This window comes from Xyrauchen texanus, chromosome 1 (genome assembly GCF_025860055.1).
Source record: "Xyrauchen texanus isolate HMW12.3.18 chromosome 1, RBS_HiC_50CHRs, whole genome shotgun sequence".
NCBI lineage: Eukaryota > Metazoa > Chordata > Actinopteri > Cypriniformes > Catostomidae > Xyrauchen > Xyrauchen texanus.
The window spans coordinates 11,226,096-11,250,090 of NC_068276.1; the positions used below are offsets into that span (position 1 = coordinate 11,226,096).

Sequence of the window (23,995 nt, forward strand, 5' to 3'; positions counted from 1 at the left end):
TCGAGCTGACATAAAGTCAATGGTAACTCAGAAAATCACTCTGTACAATTTTAATGAGCAGAATAGCATCTCAGAATGCACAAGAATTTGAACCTTGAGGCAGATGGGCTACAACAGCAGAAGACCATGTTGGGCACTTTATTAGGACCATACTATCCCTAATAAAGTGCTCGGTAAGTGTATATGCTAGAGCACACCTAAAAGTTGACCAAATAAACAGTTAGTAGAAATCACATTTAAAATTTCATGATTCATCCTGCACTCACAAGCATATCAAAGTTATTCTCCAATAAAATGCTGTCTAGAATGACTCCCCCTAATACCACCTGCAACCTTCAAGCAATAGCAAGCAAATCATAGCTCACATGGCTGAGACAAAAACTAAAGGCTATTACAAGCTGTAAAGCAGTTCAATGGAAAGGAGGAGACAAGAACCGGCTTGACAATATAAATAATAGTTTTAATAACAAACTGAACGAAAAACACACAAACATAAATACACAGAGCAGCTGCCTGTAATTCTCTCACTCACTTGAACTGTTGTCACCGGCCCCCTTTATCCCTCGCGCACCCCCATCAGGCTGATTGGGGACCGGGCGTGCGTTGTTCCAGCCCGGCCCCGCCCTCCTCTGCTCTACACAAGCCCTTTGATTTGTCCTGCCATTTATCATTCCCAACTTCATGTTACAATTGGTACTGTGCACACATAGGAAAGAAAACTTTGCTTGTCAAGCCATTTCATGGGGTCTTTAAAAACAGAAGTTTTTAAACCAAGTAAAGAGTTTTGACTTAAGTCACCATCCAGGCCAGAGAGTTGACTATGTGTAAGGTCACTTACATATTAATAATAGCCTCTCTCTCTCTCTCTCTCTCAAATGTCAGACAGAATGAGGGCTGTGATTTGGTGGCTCGCTCTATGAGACAACGCTTGTGTTCAGCTGGCCGCTGGAAAGGGAGGGTGGGCGTCATTTACAATTGCTCCTCTTTGAAACTCTCTGACAGCCTCTGGCACTACTCTAAATGAAAGAGAGAGAGAGAGAGGGAACAGGAGAGAAAGAGGAGGACAGAACATTTCTGAGCTCAGAAGGAGAACTTGTTCAGCAGCAGACCTCTAACATGCTGAACTGACCAGTGTCTTCCCTTTGGAATACCCTACAACTGCTAGTAGAACGAGACTTGCAAGACAGTGATAATCTTTGGGATAAGGCTCCTTGTGGGTGCTGCAAGAAGGCAATATGATCAGCTTCGGTGAGTGTTTATCTAATTTCTCTGAAATGGAGTAGGAAACTAAAACGCAATGTTCAGCCACACCTGAATCAGAGCTAAAAAACAAATGTTAAAGGGACAGTTCATCCAAAAATGAAAATTCTGTCATCATTTAGTCATCCTTATGTTATTCCAAGCTCCTATGACATTCTTTCTTCTGTTGAACACAAAATAAATGTTAGGAACTAACAGCCATATTCAGCATTTACATTCACTGAAAGGATATAAAATAAATGTGAATGGTGACTGAGGTCAATATTCTGCCTAAGCATTTATTTTTGTGTTTGACAGAGAAAAGAAAAGCCATGCAGGTTTGGAACAACATGAAACACAACTTTCATTTTTGGGTGAACTATCTTGTTATACAGGGAACAGACTCCAAGCCTTTGGATAATTTGGCACACACAGGTTGACTGACATCAAGCAAACACATGCAGAGAGAATTGAATTGCATGCAAACATTGCATGAGGCAGCCATAGCCACAAAACTGTTGCGTTTCCCAAAGCTTGTCTATTTGATTGTGTGCCTGCTCATGCACTGAATTCCAGATGCAAATGTCCTTAATTAGATCAGATGGATACAGAACCATCAACGTGCTCTCAGCTAAATCATGCAGTCTCCACAATGCATCAATGGAAACGGGCCGGACTGGCTATTGGGCGCACCGGGCATTTTCCTGGTGGTTACTGGGTAATTTGGGCCGGCTGGCCGACTGCTGTGCAAGGACTGGCCCGTCCTACAGGTGATGTAGGTGCCACCCTGGGTTTCAACATGGCTGTGCAGAATCCATAACAGAGCAAGAATTAAATAAACTTTATAAAGTCAAAACAATACAAAGGCTTTTATTTTGAAATCAGATAATTAATTTTATTTTGAAATCACTTTCACAGTGGCATGGTCTCTGAATTTATTAATTTTATCTGTAACTCGCATGGGATTCATTAATTAACATACAGATCACAATAATGGTGACAACCAAAAACAATATATTAAGGATAAAATGAGCTCTGACTAATCACAAAATGACAAATAACTGCAAGTTACAACAAATACAATAACAGCAGTTTAAAAAATCGGCAAACAGTAAAGCTATGAGCAGTACATAAACATTTGCATAATGTATTCAAACCGCAAATCATTAATGGGAGCTGAGGTGCGGCTTACTGAATAATGCTCTCACCTGATAAAAATTCAGAAAATAAGTCATGAAAAATTTTACTTTGTGGCTATTTGAGTCTTTGAGGCTTACTTTGTTTAAATTATAGCAGAACAGTGCTTGTCAAAGCATAGGGCTTTTCACTTTTTCTCAAGAATAATCTGGGGAAGGAATTAAAACACTGCCGATATAAAGATGCAACAAACTCACATAGAGTGAAAATATGAGCAATCTGCAAAATACCTGCAAAGATCTACAATTTAGGAGGAATGTTTATTAAGAGGAATTATTATTATAATAACATTTTTGAAAAATATTTATATTTGTTTATATTTTTACATATTCTGTCAAACTTTGTTTTCATAGATTTTTTTAAATAAATATTTACACATAGGTATGTGAGTAATTGACATGAAATTGTCATTTTATGATACGTATATTATATATTAATATTATACTTGTTGTTTTCACAACCTCATATTAACTAAGACAAAAGTTTACTTGCACTTCTGGAAAAGTTGAAAGGTGAATAAGATCTTTACACATTTTGAAGAAAATACACCTAACTTAACCTAAAATCTGTATTTTGTTAGTTCTGTTTGTGCTATATGTATGAATGTCAGCTAGGGTTGCCACCTTCAATACAGAACAAATTCTGTATTGAATACCATAACCATAACATGATTCATTAACATTTTTAACATTATTTCTTAACAAATAGGCAGCCTATGAAATCTAATGTAATCAATCAGAAAATTATTGAGGTGATTAAAAAACTGTCTATCTGCCTAAGGAGATGATTGAGGTATGAAGAACTGTGAGACGGTGCTTTGATTTCTGTGACCTCTAGCATTGCGGGAATGTTGTTCTCCCGAGGCATGCTGTCGCACATCTGACAAGCCACCGTGTGCAACAGAGAACACTCGCCGACAAATTGTGCAATTGGCTTGATACTCATTTCCGCTGACACTTTCCAGCCAAGTATTTGATTCCTCCCACTCGCCGGTACTTTTGCATCCGCTTCGTTTCAGCTGGACGCGGGGGTATCTGGAGCAGCCTCCGCCATTCTTTCAAATCGACTCTCTGCCAAGAGACCCGCCCTCCTCTGACTCTGATTGGCCGCGAACCTGAAACAAACCAATCAATCCAACGATGGCAGCGAGTATTACCCAATCAGGGGCAGAATAGGACGAGTCTTCACAGAATGCCGGTGGGATGATTTGCATGAGATGCTGCATTGAATACAACTCCGAAAATACGGGACAAACCCCGCTAATTTATTCTCAAATACGGGACGATTCCGTATTTTACGGGACGAGTGGCAACCCTAATTCAGCCTACCTCATCAAATTGTGCATTTTGTTGAGGAGAGTTGTGCAACTTTTATACGCAATCCATTTTTCCATAAACATACATTAAAGGAGGGACCCAAGTGATAAAGTATCTTGGGAACAGGGCCTGGTTGCAAGAAACCCCTTTAATAAACCATAGTTCCCTTATGACTCAGTACACTTGACATTGCATCACTAAGCTGATGCTATGGGGAGGGTACTTCTATACGACCTAGTTGAAACCTTTCTAAAATAACTGCAATTCTAAAATTGCTATGGTGTTTAAGCCCCGCCCTTTTAGGCACAAAGCTGTCCGGTATAAAAGCGGGCACGCAAACACCATTCCTCAAAATTTTCTTCCTTCAAGACAGCAATTCATCTCTTGCCTAGAAGCCTTCTACTTTGCCATCAACATACGCATATCAGCGGGCGGGATCTTCACGGCAATGAGAAGACTCTGCTCTCCCCTTCAGTGTTCCGGCAACCATTTACTCCTCCTCGCTGCTTTATGCTTTGCTAGTTGAATGGGCCACTTCAGCATCCTGATTCCCTGCAGCGCTTCGGCAGGAGTTTTGTATCCTTATAAGCTATTGTGATGTTGTTTGTATATACGTATATCTATAAAAGAGCCGCTTACATGTTCACTTCTTTTTAAAGATGTCATTCCATAAGTGTTCATTATGTGAGGGACACATTTTGTGAATCACGAGGGATCACACGAGGAGGCTCGGTGGGGCCACGAAGTTGGTTTCGTGCTCACATGCGATCTGCGAGCCCCTCAATCTCCATATACTGCGTCTATGCCGATACAGTATATACGTGATTAACATCGGCTCTCAGCAGGAGCACACATCCTTGTCACTTTCGGCAGTTCTGATGCTGGTGATAATGATGTTATGTCTAACTCTGCATCTGGTGAGTGATCAATGGAGGAAGTTGCTGGGCCTTCCCCCAGCGAGAGCAAAGAGCTTGCATGTGCCACTGACAAGGAGATGATTGTCCTTTCAAGGATGGTCAAAGAGCTCGGTCTTGAGTGGTCTTCCCAGAGGAACCTGACAAATCTCACCTTGATGAATGGTTCTTGCAGTCAGGATGTCGTCAAGCGACTGCATTCCGCAGATCTGCCCCTTTCTTCCCGGATGTTCATAACGAACTGACAAAATCCTGGCGCGCGCCCTATTCACCTTGCTCGCACAGTGATTCCACTCTCCTCACTAAAGTGGACCACAGGGAAGACAAATGTTATGCCAAATTACCCCCTGCAGAAGAGGCCGTAGCGGCACATCTCTGCATCCTTCCAAGCCGTGTCGACTGATATCTGCACTGGTTGGGGAAGCATACTCAGTGGCGGGCCAAGCAGGTTCAGAACTCCATGCTTTACAAGCTAAGCTCCTCAAGCTAATGGATGAGCAAGGCTACAATCCAGAGATGTTAAAAGAGCTCCGCACTGCTACGAACTTAGCACTGCAAGCTGCAAAAGTCACTGCACAGGCCATTGACAAGTCAATGAGCAACCTGGGGGTTTTGGATTGTCACATCTGGCTGACCCTCACAGAAATAAATGACATGGAAAAAGCTGCTCGATGCTCCAGTGTCTCCAGCCAGCATTTTCGGCAGCTCTGTGGATAGATTTGCTTCTCGCTACATCACAACTCAGCAATACTCACATGCTACGAGACATTTGCTCCAAAACTGAGCAGTACTTCATTACAACTGGCTCGCTCCCGCTCTGTCTCGGGCCAGCACCGGGCTTAAAAAACCCATAGAGCTGTGAAGCCTACATGTGTGGCCTTTGAACAGAGCACAGCGGACGAGCTAAAATTGGCTCAGACGGTTATGAACACCATTTTACAGGCTAGAGCACAATCTACAAGATTTACACACTGAAATGGAATGCGTTCACTAATTGGAGCTTTTCACATGACAAAGACACAGTGAACTGCCCCATACCTGAAATTCGTACATTTCTTTAAGAGTGACTGGATGCAGGGCTTACTCCGTCAATGCTCAAAGTTAATGTGGCGACTATATCTGCGTATCTCACACCTGAAGCCAGCAAACATGATTTAATAATAATTCCTTAAGGGGGCGGGGCAGCTAAATCTCTCTTGCCCGGCCGTAGCGGCACATCTCCCGACTTGGGACCTAACTTTGGTCCTAAAAGTGCTTGTGAGGCCTCCCTTAGAGCCTCTGGACTATGTTGAATTGTGTGTCCTTTCTCTTAAGACCACATTACAGCTGGATTTAATCTCAGTAATACAGGTCAGTGATTTGCAAGCACTGTCAGTTGACAATTTATGTCTGGGTTTGGTCCGGGTCTTTCAAAAACCACTGTGAAACCCAGAAAAGACTATGTGCCTAAAGGGGCTTTTCCACTGCACGGTTCAGCTCAACTCATCTCGACTCAGCTTGCTTTACTTTGGGGTTTTACACTGTAGATAGTACCTGGTACATGATACTTTTTTTTATTACACCTCGGTCGAGGTTCCAAGGGAGCCGAGCCAATACTAAATGTCAAAATCCTGCAGATCACTGATTGGTCAGGGAGAATCGTCACTACCAGCGTCACTGGATTTCCGACACGTGACATCAACCTGCTAGTTTTAAAGTCAGCAACAGCAATAGCAGTATCATTTGTTCACGTAACTTTCGAATTGTGAAAATAGAAAAACCACACCGTGGTCAATAAACGAGGTGCAGACGGTCCACTCGTTAGCGATAAGCGAAATGAAAAAGTCTCTCAGGAAGTGTCTCAGCTGTTGCCCACAAATGGCTACCACCGGACTCACCAACAGTGTAGGGAAAAGTTAGAAAAACTTAAAAGTGACTACAGAACTTTCAAGGAAAAGTGGAAGTGGTTCGAGCAAATGGACACTATCTAAACCAGTGAGCAATGGGAGGGAGAGTGCCCTGGACTGATGTTGATCCACGATGGAGGATGGTATGTTTTGTTATGTTAACTTAAGCTTGCTTCTAAAACAACCAAGCCAATTTTTACACTTGTGTAAAATCACCATGCAGCAACTGCTTTATGCAGCACAATGAGCTAGTAGCTAACAGCTAGCGGTCGTGTTATTGTTATGGTCAGTTTGTGTCATGTTTAAGATGATGTCACAGCAATAGAGGTGCCACAACTATGACAATCATCCTATAATCCCACCCACGTTGAGGGACACTAAACTGCAGTGTAAAAGCAAGCGAGTAGAGTTGAGATGAGTCGAACTGTAACGTGCAATGGAAAAGTGCAATAACATCATAGTAATATCCCATAAAGGGACACAGAAGGGACAAAAACGTCTAAGCCTGCGTGCTCCACACATAAAACAAGAGACAAGAAAATGTTTTCCAATAGAAACTCCAATCACCAGTGCGTGCTAAGACACTATAATGGCTGCGTAAACTTAAAAATGCGTAAATATGTTACAGCGGTAACCCCGGCCCAAAAATGCTCCTGCAAAAACCAGTACTGAATCAACTAGGCAGTGGACTGGATCTAAACTCTGTGCTGCGCACCAATAAGCGAAAACATGCCATTTAAACGTATATAGCCTTTTCGTTGATGGAGCCTTGGCATTTAATATGGTATCAACCACAGCAGGCATCATTCAAAAGAGAGCCCTGGTGAGAGGCCAAACCCACAATGTCAATAACTCTGGCCGGAGTTGCTATATGTTACCATGTGAGACCACTGACGTAGTCACGATTGTGTCATTACGCAACATCGAAGTTTCTTCGAAATGGAACTAATCGGGTCCTGCGGGATTTCCACGGAAATGCAGACCTCTAGTGCAAAATCATTCATCTGGATTTTTGGTTTGTCTTCACAGAAGAGAAAGACTGCAAGTTCTAAATATTTATATGTGCTAAAAGTCAATTTTGACAATGCTCAGTAATACAACAGCACATACGTAGATGACTTCAAATCAAAAACACAAAAAATAAAAAGCCACAAAATTTCATGTAGTCTAAAATGTCAACAAAACTTAAAAAGAGTCCCAGATATCTGAGGCAAAGTGCTACGACAATCAGCTAGAGAGCTGATTTCAGTCCTTGCAACACATGTTGGCAGATAAGCTACTTTTGTTCTATCATAAAACAGGCAAGCACAAGAACTGATATTTCATCATGAATGACCCAGTACATGATTCATGCAGTACTGTTTTTGAGTTAAAGGAATAGTTCACTCAAAAAGTGTGGGTGAGAACAGATCAATATTAAGTCCTTTTTTTGTTTTTTTTTACTATGAATTCTCTTCCCTGCTCAGACAATCTCCACTTCAGTGGACGATAAGATCGTGAATCGTTTTGGCGATTCACGATCTTAATACATTTCGCTCCTAATGGGAAGAGAGGAGAATTTATGATAAAAATAACTTAAATATTGATCTGTTTCTCACACACACCTATCATATAGTGTCTGAACACACAGGTTTAACCACTGAAGTTATATGGATTACTTTTATGCTCCTGTGGCAGGGCGGAGGGCGGAGCCGGGTCGTGATCCTACACACCAGGTCCCGTATTAGGCTAATTAAGCCTCCGAGGGATAAAGGTCGACTGCAGAGGATCGTGCGGGAGAGAGAGAGATTGTTTATGGACATGTCCGTCATGTGTGTGTTTGTGTCTTCTTTTAAGTTTATCATTATCTATTATTTATATTGAAACGCCGGTTCTCGATACCTCCTTTCCATTGAATACCTTTACACTGGTGCCGAAGCCCGGGAAGGAAGAGGGACACGCCATAGTAGAGTTCTCGCCACTACCGTCCACCCCAACGGAGCAGCCGCTGACCGCGAGGGGAGAAGGGGCTCCTAACCGACCACCTGGAGCGGTCAGGGCTGCTGCCAGGGGTGGGGGAGACCCCTTCTGTTCCCCGAGAACACGGCGGGGCATTCCGTCCGCCAGGGGCTGGAAGACTGCCTCTGATAAGCCCGGAAAGGCGCAGCTGTCGTCCGATAGAGGGTGGAGGAGTGGCCGAAGAACAAGCTGCGGCATATCGGAGAACTGCCGAGTAAGAGTTTTTTTTTTTCTTCATCTCTCTCTCTCTCTCTCTCTCTCTCTCTCTCTCTCTCTCACTGTCGCTCTGTGTTGGCTTTTTCCCTCTTTTAAATTTTACAGTTTTTTGGGGGGGTACTACACTGTTACAGGAAGTACCCCCCCATTTAAATTATTTCTGTTTCCCTCCCCTTGTCCCCTCCCTCGTCCAGGTAGATGGGGATGACCTGCCGGCAGAATAGACTTAAAGCACTAGACTAGACTTTTTTGGCACTCATTCACTTCCATTGTGAGGACCTACATACCTGAAATATTATTTAAAAAATCTTAAACTGTGTTCTGCAGAAGAAAGAAAGTCTTACACATCTGGGATGCCAGGAGGGTGAGTAAATCATGAGAGATTTTTTTTTTGGGGAAACTATCACTTTAAGAAACTCAAAGTTAGATTGAGCCCGGTGCACACTGCATGATTTTGGACACGATTCTGCCATCTGAGACAAATTTGTTGTCATAGGGCAAAATTGTCAATCTTCCAATGTTCACCGACAGCATAATAATAGCCTTTTGGATGATCTTTATCCTCCAACAAAGATTTGGCAGTGTCAGAAGTTTAGCATCGCAGCCGTATAGTGTGACTGCTATTATGAAGGCCAGATGAGAGAGTCCGCTCCTCTCTCGCACCCCAGTTCACCTGGAAATAAATCTGCTCCGCGTATGCACCATAGCAACATTGTGCCAAGTTATCGTTCTACTTAAGCTCTTTCAGTGTTCTTTTCATTTTAAATAAAACGTTTTAATAAATAAATAGTCTAAGCAGAAAATACTTGTGTAAAACTTCAGCAATACAAAAGCATTATTCCCTGATTTAAATACAGAATTAGATAATTAAATTAAAAAAAATAAAAAAAATACATTGTTGCATTTTCTTAACACGTTTTTTCTTTACATTTATCATGCATTTTGTGTACAGCTTTATTTTAATTACAGTTTTACTAGTTTGAACAATTTAAATTGATATTTTTGTGATGTTTCAATCCAAATCAGCTACAATTGGATACAATTAGAGAAATCGATGTCATGTTTGTGCATTATCCATAGGGAAATATAAATATTATCAGCCTTTATGAATTTAAATTTTTTTGCATGGCCTATAGGTTAGTAATCTAAAAAGAGAAAGACGTACTATAACCCACCTTTATTGTTTTCCCTATGTGAATGCAGATGTTTGTCATTTTTCAGTTTTTATTTCCATCTGTAATTTTGGTGTTTGTGATCAGGCTGTCTTACTATAGACCTATTTGACAAAAAACATCTTTCTTTTTATATGTTAGCCTATGCTCGTGATGGGGTGGTATTGGAGCAACAGAAATGCTGATGTCCTGACATTCAGAAAAACAAAATGCTCCTCCGTCTGACAAGCAACAATCTTAAAGGACTTGTGTGGACTGGTAGAGGTTTGGGGAAAGCTGTTGCAATGCATATCGTAGCCACCTTCGGCATCCCGGTTCTCCCGATGGCCAGTTGCCTCGGGCAGGAACCCACAAACATGGTAAAACATACAGAGCTCCATTACTGTCTACTGCCTACACAGGCAGCTGCCTTCTATGGGAGCATACAAATGAAAATGGAACCTCATAAGTGACTGACCGTATATTTCAATAGAGTTTGGATAGCATAATACTCTAATATAAAATGTAAAAATACATAGCACACAAAAATATTAGATAGAACCATATTATCTATATTTTCGGTACTGAATGAAATATGTTTATAATCAAAATGTCTCTAGCTTAGCCTGCCATCTTGAATGGATATTTTCTGTATTCTGTGACTGCCTTCTCCACAATGGATACATACAATGCTTCATTAGATTTTAGTCAGAAGGTAACATAAAACTGCTTCCTTCACATCAGGAGTGCACTTATGATGATTTAAAAGGCTTTTTGCAGCATCCATTGACAGATTAAACTATGCAGGCACTAGGTAATGCAGTGATCAAAAGCCAAGAGTGGAAGCTGGCCTGATAAAATTTATTTTGAGGAGGACATAATATTTGTAGACTTAAATAGGGGAGAATACATTTTAATTGTCATATAAACAATCTAAACAAGATTAAGTGTTTTGTCTTTCCATGTAAAAGGACATATACCTGTACACATGGAAGGAATGTGGAAATTGGTACTTTAATTCACCAATGTGGCATTCAACTGATCACAAAGTATAGTCAGGACATTATTGATGTAAAAAATAGCACCTTCACTATTTGAAAAAAGTAATTTTTGATCAAATCTAGACAGGCCCCATTTCCAGCAGCAGTCAACCAACACCTGATCCTTCATAATCATGCCAACTTGCTAATTTGGTACTAGAAAATCCCTTGCCATTATATCAAACACAGTTGAATGCTATTTGGTTTGTTAAATGAAGCTTAACATTGTCTTTGTGTTTGAGTTGCCACAATATGCAATAGACTGGCATGTATTAAGGTCAATATTAGGTAAAAAATGGCAAAAAAGAAACAGCTTTCTCTAGAAACTCGTCGGTCAAATATTGTTTTGAGGAATGAAGGCTATACAATGCTTGGAATTGCCAAAACACTGAAGATTTCATACAAAGGTGTTCACTACAGTCTTCAAAGACAAAGGACAACTGGCTGTAACAAAGACAGAATGAGATGTGGAAGGCCCAGATGTACAACAAAACAAGAGGATAAGTACATCAGAGTCTCTGGTTTGAGAAATAGATGCCTCACATGTCCTCAGCTGACAGCTTCATAAACAAGAATAAACATAAATAAATCACATGAGTATCTGGGCAAACTGACAGCTAGAATGCCAAGGATCTGCAAAGCTGTCATTGCTGCATGTGGAGGATTTTTTTGATGAGAACTCTTTGAAGTAGTTTAAGAAGTTCTGAAAAAAAGTTGTTTTTCATGTTATTAATGTCCTGACTATATATTGTGATCAGTTGAATGCCACTTTGGTGAATAAAAGTACCAATTTCTTTGCATAAGATCAAAATCTGTACCTTATTCCAAACTTTGGCCACCATGTAAATATATATTTAATGCCAAATAAATGTGTTTAGGTAAATAGATGAGGTAAAAAATGGGTCCTAGAATAGAGATTGATGAATAGGTTACCCCAAAATGAAAAATATTTTCTAACCTGTATTCTGTAATTTTTTTTTTTTCAAATAAATTTATAGAGAGAATATTATAATATTTATGCACATATTTTCCATTCAACTACAGTTCATAGTGGCCATGGTTGTCAATAATTACATAAATCAATAAAAAAAAAACACACACACCATAAAAGTATCATGAAAGCTAGAAATTACTGTTGGCCGAATTCACTGACTGAAAACTGAATTCTAGTCCATGCATTGCTTGTCTACACACAAAGAAAACTTTGGTTTTTAATTGTGCCGTTGGTCTGAATATCAGCATGTTTGCACAGCATTGTTCCTATGACCGAATCACAGCTGTGCTTATATTCAGTACAGCAGCATTCCTGCTATGTGAATGTGATATTGCTTAATTTATATTATCACAAGTTCATTTAAACATTTGAATTGATTGGGAAAAAAATACAAAGGGACTTGACTTTTAATGCACATATGAGAGGACATGCTGTATTACACATGCAATATTCTCTTTGTGTTACTGTAATACCTATTCTCACCACCAGTTGACCATGACATCATTCTACCCTAATGTATTGTCCAGAAAGTACATTCATGTTAGGCACTAGCCGTCATAGTATATTCCCACATGTCAAAATGGATATTAGCTCATCTCACATGTCTTGGTACTGTATGTGCAGCCAGTCATTTATAATGCATGACAACTCGATCCCTTTACTGCATACTCCATACTCCATCTGTAAAGAAAGATCAAAAACATTAGGCTTCGTACCCTTTGTACATGTTACTGATCAGTGTATATATATATATATATGCTTGAGGAGTATCTTTTAAGGTAAGATGGTCAACTTATAACTTTCTAATGAGAAAAACAAAAGCAAAATAAACGTATATACAGTATACAGTATATATTATATAATGGTTTGGAAGGTAACAGATTCCCTGCCAAGATCACAGTCATATGATATGGCAATGTTTTTCATTTTTTTCTCCAACCATTGAGCAGAGAAGAAAAGCTCTCTATCTGTGGCTGTAGCCTCTGTGATTTCTGAAAACACTTGGCAGGACGAACTCCTAACTGAATTTTCTAATTGCTCTCTTCTGCAGAGCGGCCCCCTCCATTAGCAGTGATGCTTCCTGGGAGAGAAACTCCCTCTGTGGCCATCATGCCTTTGAGAAATACCCACCACCAGCAACTGCATCACAGAAGGAGAACCAAGAGGATGGAGAAGGGGAAACCTGGACTGCGCTCCAAAAAAATGTCCATTCTGTCTCGGTCGCTCATCATCTGCAGCTCCAGTACCAATGAGGACGGGTCTAGCCCGGAGGAGAGGTACTGTGAGGCCTGGGATGGTGGTCCTGATGAGGGATACTACAAAGAGCCATTAGAAGGGTCTCTTGGAAATTCTGAAAAATATATCACAAGGAGCATCAGTGCACAGGCCCCTTTGCAAGCATCTCAGCAGGGACCCAAAAGACCAATGAGGAGGTCCTTCTCCATCAAGGTATGTATAACCACAGCAGCAGGGATTCTTCTTTTCTTACGTCAGATGACATTAATGTACAGTAGTACAACTCTGTGAGTTTTACAGGTAGAAATAGCTTTTTGCTGACTGTTTTCAGATTTTAGATTTTTTAGTGTGTCATGTTCTGGAAGCGCATTTAAAACTGCAGGAAGCTGAAGTTGCAGAAGTCTATTCCACTCTATTGTTAGTTTATGTTAGTTCACTATGCATTAACTAATGTTAACCTATACTTTTAATTTAAATATTAGTATGATAATAAGATTAAGATTAATAAATTCTGTATTGTTAATTCTTAGTTAATGTTTACTAATACAGTCAACTAGTGTTAACCAATACAACCTTATTGAAAAAAGTGTAATCAAGATATTGTATGCAATAAGAATATAAAATCTTTCAGTCCAGTTTCACCTATAAACTTTTTGGAAATTGTCTAATGCTGAAATTGAGACTTGTGTGATTCTTTAAAGTATTTAAAGAATGTCTGTTTTTCAATGCTGATGCTCAATTGTCTGGGTTGTCTCTGCAAAATAAATCATATTCACGTGGCCGTTATGATGGGAGAATTTGTGGTTTTGCCCAGCTCATTACTCCTGCACAAAAGAGGGCTTGTTGTGAAACAGAAAGACATAGAATGGAGAACTCATACAGGTCACATAGTACTTTCTTGTAATGCCACCTGGACCACCCTGGGGCACAGGCAAAGTCCCAGAGCATGACACGCTAATAAAACACCACCATGACCTTTGCACATTTGAAAAACTATTATAACAACATTTAATTTGTAATGACACTGCTGTGACTTTATGAATAAGAAATTTGGAATGGAATGGTAGTGTACTGCATACATCTCTATAGTATATAATATATCATGTACTCTATTTCTATCAGTAATTCTTAAGATTATTGGAATAACACAAATTAAAAGATATTTATATAATTTGACACAAGCCCCGTCCTACGGTTCAGTGCTCCAATGCTGCTTGAACTGTCAGATCCTGCAAGGCGATGGCGACAGGGGAGCGGAGTGGAGCTTGCTCCCACTCAGGACAGGACATAAACTGGTGGAGATGGGGTGGGGGGTATGTGAACAATGAGAGGCAGCTGGAAGGCTTATGAAGCGGAGGCTGTATTGTGACTGGATATGATTCCTGATGAATATATCTTGAGATCTTCCTGTTAGAACTACGTTTACACTTACATTTATAACTTGAGATTATTGGCTTTGGCCAGTAATCATGCAGGTAATTAACAAAATGATTTCTTCCTGTATCACATGCAAAACCTAACATTAACTGATAATAAATATCTTTAGTCTTTAATTAAAAATTTTTTTATTTTGTGTACCGGTAAATATTGTGTTCAATATTTTATTTGAGCTATTATCAGTCTTCACTTATTTGTCATAATTAAATTGTATTATTCTATATCAGCTTTCAATGATAAACATTTGGAACAGTTGCTGCTCTATTGTCACATTCACAATATTACTTCTTTGTTCATTTGAGTGATTGACGTTCTATCTTGAAAATAATGGTATTTTGCATTTTTTATTTATTTTGTGCAAATAATTCTTGGCTGTGTGGTCAAATAATGAGACAAGCTAATATTACTTCCAGTTCATTTGTCACACTGGAAATGAAGGGTCACGTTGAAGGCATTGGATTCAGTGTGTTCAGGGATACAGTGTGCACTAGTTGTATACTGCTCATTGAAACTATACATTCTGTGAACAATATTGCTAACACACAGCATATTGCATAAATAGTATATGCAGTATGGTAAAACATGTCGTTCCGAGTATAACCAGTCTGCATCTACTGCTGAGAATAGGGACTGTTCTGCAAAGTTTGTTATAACCCAAAATGTCTATAAAATAATTTTACAAATTATGGCAATTTTTGTTTCCTAAGAACTTGATATGAACTTACCATAGTAAAATTAGCCTCTCTGGCTCTCTTAAATACTTATCTAATCTGATTCATTGAAACATTGAAGTTCTTTATTGCAGAGCCCTGTAAATGTCACTTATGTAGTTCATGGTCTAATAGATCATGGTTATTATGTTCACATTTTCTTCAGCTGTCAAACCTTTAACTCAGGAGTTTTGATTGTTAACGGCTCTTTTTATATGGTGGAATAGTAGTGCCCTTGTTTGACTGTTCTGGGGGTTTCACTAAAACAGGAAAGCAGTTTCTGGAGAATGTGTGTAGCCACACGGGAGGAGGGCCTACAAGGAGGTGATAATAAACTCCAGTCTGGCAACAATGGTGGTGCTGTTGCTCAAGATTTACACAGGTAGTAATCACCTAATTTTTACTAGTTTGTATGTTGTCCTAACAAATGTGGTCTTCACATGTTCCCATGAAGCATGTACACAGAAACATGCACGTACACAAAGCATACAATGCACAAAATGTCTTGTTTTCTGTCTCTAGGGACACTTATATCTACTTTGGTGACAAGCTTGCCCCATTTAATGGACTAGTTATAAACGATCACACAAAACTGGAATCTCATGCAGAGAGAAAATGCACCCTGAAGACCATCCATACTACCAGTACTGAAGTAAGACATTATGCTACAGAAGTTGCTACATTGTTGCAAACACTTTGTGAAAAAAGCTAAATGTTTGATTCCATTACAAGATAATTTTTTGCTGATTTGAAATGTGTTATTTGAACATGAGATTTTGTTCTTTCTCCATTCAAGTAGATAGGAGCTGAACTTGCATAACAGAAATGTGCTGCCTGGAGGAGGATTTGTGAAATTTAGGATGGTGGGGCAAGATTCATATTTATAAGTAAAGCACTAACTGATTTATTTGGGTTAGGTTTAGGGGTTGGGTTAGGGTTGGCTTATAGTTTCTCTGACTAATCAGGTAGCGCTTTCCTGGTGAATATTACTGAATCTTTCAGTTATTTCAGGCATTGCTTTCCTAATGAATAAATAACTCTTCCCCTGCCATCCTGCGTTTTGGAAATGTTTCACTATGTTGCATGTTTAATTCAGTTCAAAAATAAAAACAATAATTTAGCATTTTAATCCAATTTCACTGTACAATTAAATAACGAGTCAAGAAAGAGAATTTGAAAATCGCAGCTAAATTTACTGGTAGTGCATGGGATACACTATCCCGTGCAGAGTGCTCTCGTTGTATGCTGCACTGTGGCATGGGGGGCGTGGTCATGTGTCAGTCTGTGGAGAGAGAGTGTTAAGTCTGTTCACCTGGTTCACAATGATCTTTAACACCTGTCTCTCGTTATAGTGTTGGCGGAGGGAGACTTAAGGGTCACGCCCCCCATGCCACATGCACATTTAGGCCATCTCTAAATGTATGCATACAGAAAATTCACTCACTGTGCTAAACAGGCAATATATACTGCGTCTACTTATGAAATGGACTAGTTCGAAAGCTTGTTATAATGCAAAACGTAAACACAATGTGAAGATTTGACAAGCACTCTATGATAATTGTTATGTCCTTAGCTTGATGTAAAAACCTTGAACTTACCCTAACAATTACCCTGTTCAGCTCTCTTAAATACTAGTCTTATTCTGTGAAATATCCATACTGAAGACATTATCAGTTGCATGTCCACTTGAAACATCAAAACATTACTCTGAGCACTAATCTGAGAGCATATTTTGTGGTTTATTATATAATTGCTCAAGATGGCTGATTCTAGTTCAGCCCAAAGGGCAATTATTCTAAGCATCCTGTAAATGTCATACAACCAGCAAAATTCCCCAAATAACTTCACTCCTATGCTCTCTGCTATGTCTCTGACAGAAGGCGTACATTGCTGTGTAAATCAGGCAGTGATATATCTGAACAAAATGCCTACTGTTCCTTTTTGATTCAAAAAATCCCCAAAATAGGAATGCCTTAGAGTGTTGTATTGAATATTAGAAAAGTTTAGAATGGTTCTAGTCAGCCATTTTATTCAGTTAATCATTAAAAATATCAGGAAACTGATTGCCTTGTAAAAAGTAAAGAACTCATTTGAATGGAAAACATTTTAAACTTACAGTTATTTATTTTTAGAAAAAGTTATGATTTTGCTTTGGAGTTCTGCAAAAAACTTGTTAAGTGGTTGGTAAGGTGCTGCTAGACTGTTGTAAGGGTGTTCTGGGTGGTTGCTAGCCCAAGTGAAATGAGCTCATCCCAAATTTGTAATGATATCCTGGTCCCTAGATATGGCTCAGCTGCCTCCTTTAATGTAAGTATATGAATATATGTTGCCTGTTTTACCATCAAATATAATAAGTCTGATTGCTTAGAAAAATAATAGTGCACCTCTCCTGAACAAAGCCACATGATTTGAGTAGCACAGACAGGATGTGCCAAAGTTTAATGCTTAAGGTTAAGGGTTTGTTCAAATGCAAAACGTTGTTCCACACCTTCTCGAGCAGAGCTTAACCAATGAGCAGTCTTAACTGCGTAACACAACACAGAATCCATTCAGTAAGGAAAGACATTGAACAGACGCAGTAGGAAGTATTTTAATCCAGGGTGAAAAAGAGACACAGAATCTTACAGTAAGTCAATGATCTAATTGTACTCTTCCACAAAGTTTGTTTTTTTTTTTTCTGTAGGAGTTCTTTCCTCATGAAAACAGAGCTCTGTTCACAAATATCAATGAATCAGATGAGCTTGGCTACAGTTGTGGAGAAAAGGAGACGATTGGAAACAACAATAACTTGAAGGTGGGGGGGAAATTATATTTGTTGAACACTTCATTTGTTCCTCAAGTTCAGAGAGATTTCTGATTTATGTTGTTAGCCAGATTAGGGTCATATGATTTGCTTCAATGTAGGGGGTGCCCAAAATCTCATATCACAGTAAGAATCATTGTATTTGAAAGCAAGGGTATATACAGTATATGCATACTGTATATGAAGATATAATTATACTGTATATTATAGTTTAATGAAACTTTTATCAAAATTTGAATTCTGTATTAATGTGGCAAATTGCAACATTGAAAAGCAACTGTCAATAATTGTCAATATCTCCTTGGTACGCATCAACCTTTATTTATTTTTGCATGACTCCATGTTCCTTTGTCACGCTCACATTTAAATAATATAAATCTGCCCTGCCCACTGATTGACACACAAATCTACAAACATGACAAAAAGTTCAGACCATTTGTTCTTATTTGTAGATGCCAATTATTCAGGTGTCAGAAGATGACAGCAAGAACTCTAAAAATGAGAGCGAGGACCCAAACTGTCAAGAGACCTCCTGCAAGAGATCTCGCTCCAACTCCACCAGTAAGAGAAGCCTTCATGAATGCACTATATACACAATGGCTGTTGAGACCCAACATGAATGGGAGTTCACGCTGACCGTGATTAGCAGTGAAAAAGTCAAAGCTATTCATTTTCAATTAGAGTTGACAATTTCCAGGGACATAAATGACAGTGAACGTTGCAGCAAAGTTCAGAAGCATCACAAAGCGACAAATACCAATGGAAGTGAAGACATTTATAATTCCCAACCATTTTACAGTACTTCTGTAATGTGATGTATCTCTGAGTGCAACAGAATATTCAATCCGAAAAAGTGTGACTTGATTTTATCCATCAGGAATTGATTATATCTGCCAAAAACGAAAGTTGTTAAAAACAAAAGTTATTACCTTTTGATGAAAAATACCAAGAATGTGTATTAAGAAAGTAAATAAATGTTTTATTTGATTTTGACTTATATGCTGATTTGCAGTTCAAACACAGGCCACTTTTTTCCTCAAAGTCATACCACTACTAGACCAGCTTTTTTCAACTTTACTAGTGATTTATTTAATTTAATGCATAATTAAACAATTGTACGCATATTAGACTTTATGATTGATTGCATTTTATCATATGAAGGGGGAATCATGTCAGATATCACCTAGGATACTTGGTGAGCACAAGCACCCCCACCCCCAATCCCTCAAAAATTACAAACATGCAACAAGGCAATGCAGAAGGCCACTTACATAACTTCAAAAGCTCATGAGGATTTTCCCCGAAAGATGCAAACACATGTTTTTGTCCTCCTGAAATTAAACAGATGATATCCTACTCTTGCTTCACAACAGTATATTGAAACCTTCTCCCATGTTCATGCTATTTTTACATTGTCCAGCTGTTTCCATTATCCAACATCTAGAGGACACTGTCTTATGTAACTTCACGAATCCACATGGTTTTAGGCGTTCACCCGTACTGGATCGGAGACTTGGATACCATCATTATGAAGACGCCAGAGCTGTTCCCGTGTCACGCCCACACCACCGCAGGCTTTTACGGCAATAGGAAGTCTCTCTCCCAGCAGCTGGAGTTCCCTCACAGCATTCCACAGGTGAGAGGGAGTTACAGGATTGTGAACTCTGGAATACTGCGTAGAGATATAAGACATAATTAAGCATAACTAAGAATGACGGAATAGTGAAATATAGTTATTGTACATGCTATGCAGTTTATTTAAAGGAAAATATAATGGAAAACAACATTTTATTTAATATTTCAAAAAATAAAAGTATACTGTAAACTGAAAAAAAAAATGTTAACCTACAAAATGTGCTTCATATAGAAACATCAAAATTTACTTGTTTTATTCATATCAAAATATAAATTTCCTGAATAAATTAGGTTACACCATCAAAACTACTTTTAAGGGTTCTTGTAGTATATTTTATAGTATATAGATCTTGTAATGTAAATAGCCAGTTGCAGGCTACAACGTTTTACTGTGTACATAGGCATGCTACAATGTTAATGTTAACATCACAAAGCTCCCTCCCATGTCAACTCCAAACATTATTGAAAATATTTAAAAATTAGTCTTTTGAAAAATGTCATGGTCATGATGATAACATTTGTTATTTTTTATTTAAGCGCGTTTCCCAAAACAGCACTTAACATGAATGCGCAAGGACACACTTTGTGAAGTGCTGAAATGTGACCGTAGTGTCACTCATCATTTTAACGTAATTAGATTTGTGCATAATGTTATAAATACTTTTTTACCTCGCTTTAAAATTGACATCGCTATTAAGTTATTTTCTTAAATACTTAACATAATTATTTGCATAATTTGCCTAAATATAGTTTTGTAATCATTTTGTGGGAAATTGGTGCCTTTAGTGTCCCTCTTTAACATATGTGCAATATGTGACTTTAACGATGATTTTTTTACAATATGTTATTAAAGGCAATTTTTTTTAACTCATGAGCGGCAATATAGAAACTTTTGCTGTTTTTGATCATCTTTCTTTATGAGGGTGTCTTTTTCCCCATATTCATCCTTGTGTTTCTAACAGAGATTTATTTATTATTTAAATGCTCTCACAAAATGACTCTTCCAAAACCACTAAACTTTTGCTGGATGGTAACATAAAACAAGGGTTAACCATAATCATTTGCAACATGAACAGCCGATCAGAACAATGGCCACAACAGTAATGATGGGACGCTACACTGCCCCTTCTAACAGATAGCCGTACCGGGGTCCTTTACTCTATTGTGCACAACACCTCCCGAACATCAATATTACTACAAACCTAGTCCCAGAACATTTCTTCCACCAACTTCCCTGGCATCATTGCTAAACTTTGATCAGGAACTGCATAGCCTCAGGCCACTTTATGAAGTAGTCCATGGCGACTAAGACTTAGCGTTTCCTAGCCTCCAAGACAAAAAAGGGGACAAGGATGTGGGCCCCCATCCTCCCTATAGGCACATAAACTAAAGTTTTGCTGCAGCAGGGCATGCCACTGCTGCTTGGAGCTCCAAATCTTCACTGCATCCTGCGCAGTAGCACTGACACGTCAATTCCGCTGGCCATTCCCCACTGAGCCATGGAACATCTGCAGGACGTGGGGTCTCAGGGAGTGGGGCACCAGCAACTGCAGGTACAGTAACTAGCCTGTCCACTCAAAGGTACAGCAGACCATCATGGAGGATGACAGTTTTCCACTGGGAGTAGTAGACTTTCAACTGTGGTTTCAGTGCCATAGGTAATTTTTCTGAAACTCAGAAGCCAAGTATGTGAGGCATGGTCAGTGCACAGCTGGAAACTTTTCCCCTAGAGATGTGGTCGGAAGTGGTGGAGCGCCTGCACCACCACCACCAACTGTTCCTGATGGGTGACACAGTTGTTCCTTTAAGCTCTATTCAATACATGTCTGTAATAGGCAACAACTAGCTCCCTGTCGTCAGCTGCCTGAGATAACACTGCTCGAACCACACGTTGCTTACATTGGTGTATATTATAAAAGGGTTTTCAGGTTCAACACGGGGGCACTAGACAGTGCTTCATGCAGCTGGCAGAATGCTTCCTCAAACATAGCGTTCCAGAGGAACAGTTGGCCTTTCTCCATCAACCGGTGCAATGGACTTGCGATGGTGGAGAAGTCTGGCGTGAACCAGGGGTAGTACTCTGCCAGCCCAAAAGAACTGCATAATTCAGTAACGTCCTTTGCCACAGGCCAGTATTGCACCACTGTCACCTTTTCCGGGTCCATGACCACTCCTTCAGCGCTCACAAATTGCTCCAAGAAGATTGTTTCTCAGTGCATTTGGTGGCTTTTCTTGAGGTTGAGGCAAATTCTGGCTTAGCAGATGGCAGCAAAGACTTCCTGGAGGTGTTGCCGGCCATTCCAAAGTCTGGAGCATGTACTAGTAGATAATCCATATACAGCAGTTTTGAGGGAAGTCTACTAGTACCCACTTTATTCAGCATTTGAAGGTAGTAGGGCCATTGAAAAGTCTGAGCGGCATCACCCGGAACTTATAAAGCCCTTGTGGTAAAGGCAGTCTTGGGCTAGGCATCCTATGCTAGTTCCACCTGCCAATAACTGCTTCGAAGGTCAAAGTAGCTAAACCAACTGGGGCCAGCAATGTGATCCAGGGTGTCATCAATTCGGGCAGTCTCCCCCACCTTCTCCATTTACTGGATTTTCTGCTCCACTGCTTGACCAATGCCAGCCGGTGAAGCTGTAGATATATGGGTGGGGCAGTGAGGAATCAATTGTATGCAGCAATAGCCCCTCCACCCACACTCCTTATCTCGTGCTGCAAAGAATTTGATATCCGTTGCATGTGTTCATAGACAAGTGTCCTTAGAATACACTTATAATAAGTTTACCTCAGACAGATTGATGAATTCGATTCCAAAATGGATTGCTGTAGGCCAATGATGGTCTTATGTTCAATAATATGTAAATAAACAATATATTGCCTTCTAAAACCACTTTTTGATTTGTCTTATCAATGGTTTACCTGACTACCACAATAATGTAATTTATTTAAATTATCTGAATTATAATATAGATATATATATATAAATACAGAACATATATACTTTTATTCATTATATATTGCATTTTATATACAGTATATACATTTTTTTTGGGTGCCTTTCTCTGCAAATATTAATTTATGCGATTGATCGTGATTAATCCGCAAATCATGTAATTAATTCTATAAAAATATATTTATATTAAATGATGTAAAATATACTGATAGGACTAAGTATACATAACTGTAGATTCTGTCTTGACTGCCAGTCCAGGACTTTTAACCGAACCGATCTGAATGAGAGTGAATTGCCTTTCAGCTGTTTCACTTTATTTGATAATGGCATTATTAGACTGGAAAATTAAATAAATAGATGTTACAGTAAGTGCTCCAAGATTAACAAATATACACTCAAGGCAAGGATTCTGTATTTCTCTAAAAGTGTTCTCTCCAAAGTGCTTTCCCTTTCCACATCGGCAAAGGGGCTATTTTTATTGAATGCCTTGGGAACTGCATACTGTAACACAAATTGTTCACCCCTGATCTGTTTAGCAGAATTCTATGAAATAAAAACATCCCATTTTAACTTTTTGGCCCGTACACCACTTAAAAAAAAAATTCTGCTTGCAGTTGACCTGCTTACCAGATGATTTAGTTATTCAGTTTATTTGTCGTCTGTCTCCAAAGGCTGTGGTTAGACCATCTCGCTCTCTAAGTTCTGCACACTTGGTCCACTCCTGTAGTAGTGTACAGGCCTTCATCATTTCCAACATCGTCCTCATGAAGGGCCACGGCAAGGTAACCAAACACATATACATGCATTATGTCATACACTATCAGTCAAAAATTATGATGCACCAACTCATTCTCTATAATTACTATTTTTCATATTTTAAGTCATCAAAACTATGAAAAACACAAACAAAAAAAATTGCATTATATAGAGACCAAAATAATAATATTTCAAAATAATCTTTTATATTAGCTTCTTGAAAGTAGTCACCCTTTGACTAGATTATAGCTCCACACACACTCTCATTCTCTCAACCAACTTCATGGGGTGACAACTGGGATGCTTTTTAAAAAGTGTTTAAGTTCGCATAAATACTGGTCAACAATAATCGTTGGCTGCTTTTCCATCACTATGCAGTCCAGTTCATTAATTTCAAAATATTTCTTAATTAAAATATTTGTTTTGTAAATAAATTAAAACAAGGAATTGTAAAGTCCATCATTCACACTTCTACACATCCTACACCCTCCTGTGTTCCTTTTATTAAATA

At 39.1% G+C, this 23,995-nt stretch overlaps 1 protein-coding gene across 2 annotated transcripts in view; it reads left to right on the forward strand.

Annotated features, from left to right (window-relative positions):
• Window positions 1-1,040: 1,040 nt before the first annotated feature.
• il16 (interleukin 16) overlaps window positions 1,041-23,995 on the forward strand; it is a 40,823-nt gene continuing 17,868 nt past the window's right edge. Inside the window, exons 1-8 of one of the 2 annotated variants that reach the window (XM_052134533.1) lie at window positions 1,041-1,248; window positions 13,003-13,400; window positions 15,604-15,716; window positions 15,857-15,986; window positions 18,018-18,128; window positions 18,590-18,698; window positions 19,625-19,773; window positions 23,400-23,510. In XM_052134533.1, coding sequence (XP_051990493.1) covers window positions 1,236-1,248; window positions 13,003-13,400; window positions 15,604-15,716; window positions 15,857-15,986; window positions 18,018-18,128; window positions 18,590-18,698; window positions 19,625-19,773; window positions 23,400-23,510 — 1,134 coding nt within the window. In that variant the 5' untranslated portion in view covers window positions 1,041-1,235. Of the gene's footprint in view, window positions 1,249-10,158; window positions 10,298-13,002; window positions 13,401-15,603; window positions 15,717-15,856; window positions 15,987-18,017; window positions 18,129-18,589; window positions 18,699-19,624; window positions 19,774-23,399; window positions 23,511-23,995 lie in introns of those variants that run through there. The other variant, XM_052134541.1, reaches the window with a different exon arrangement.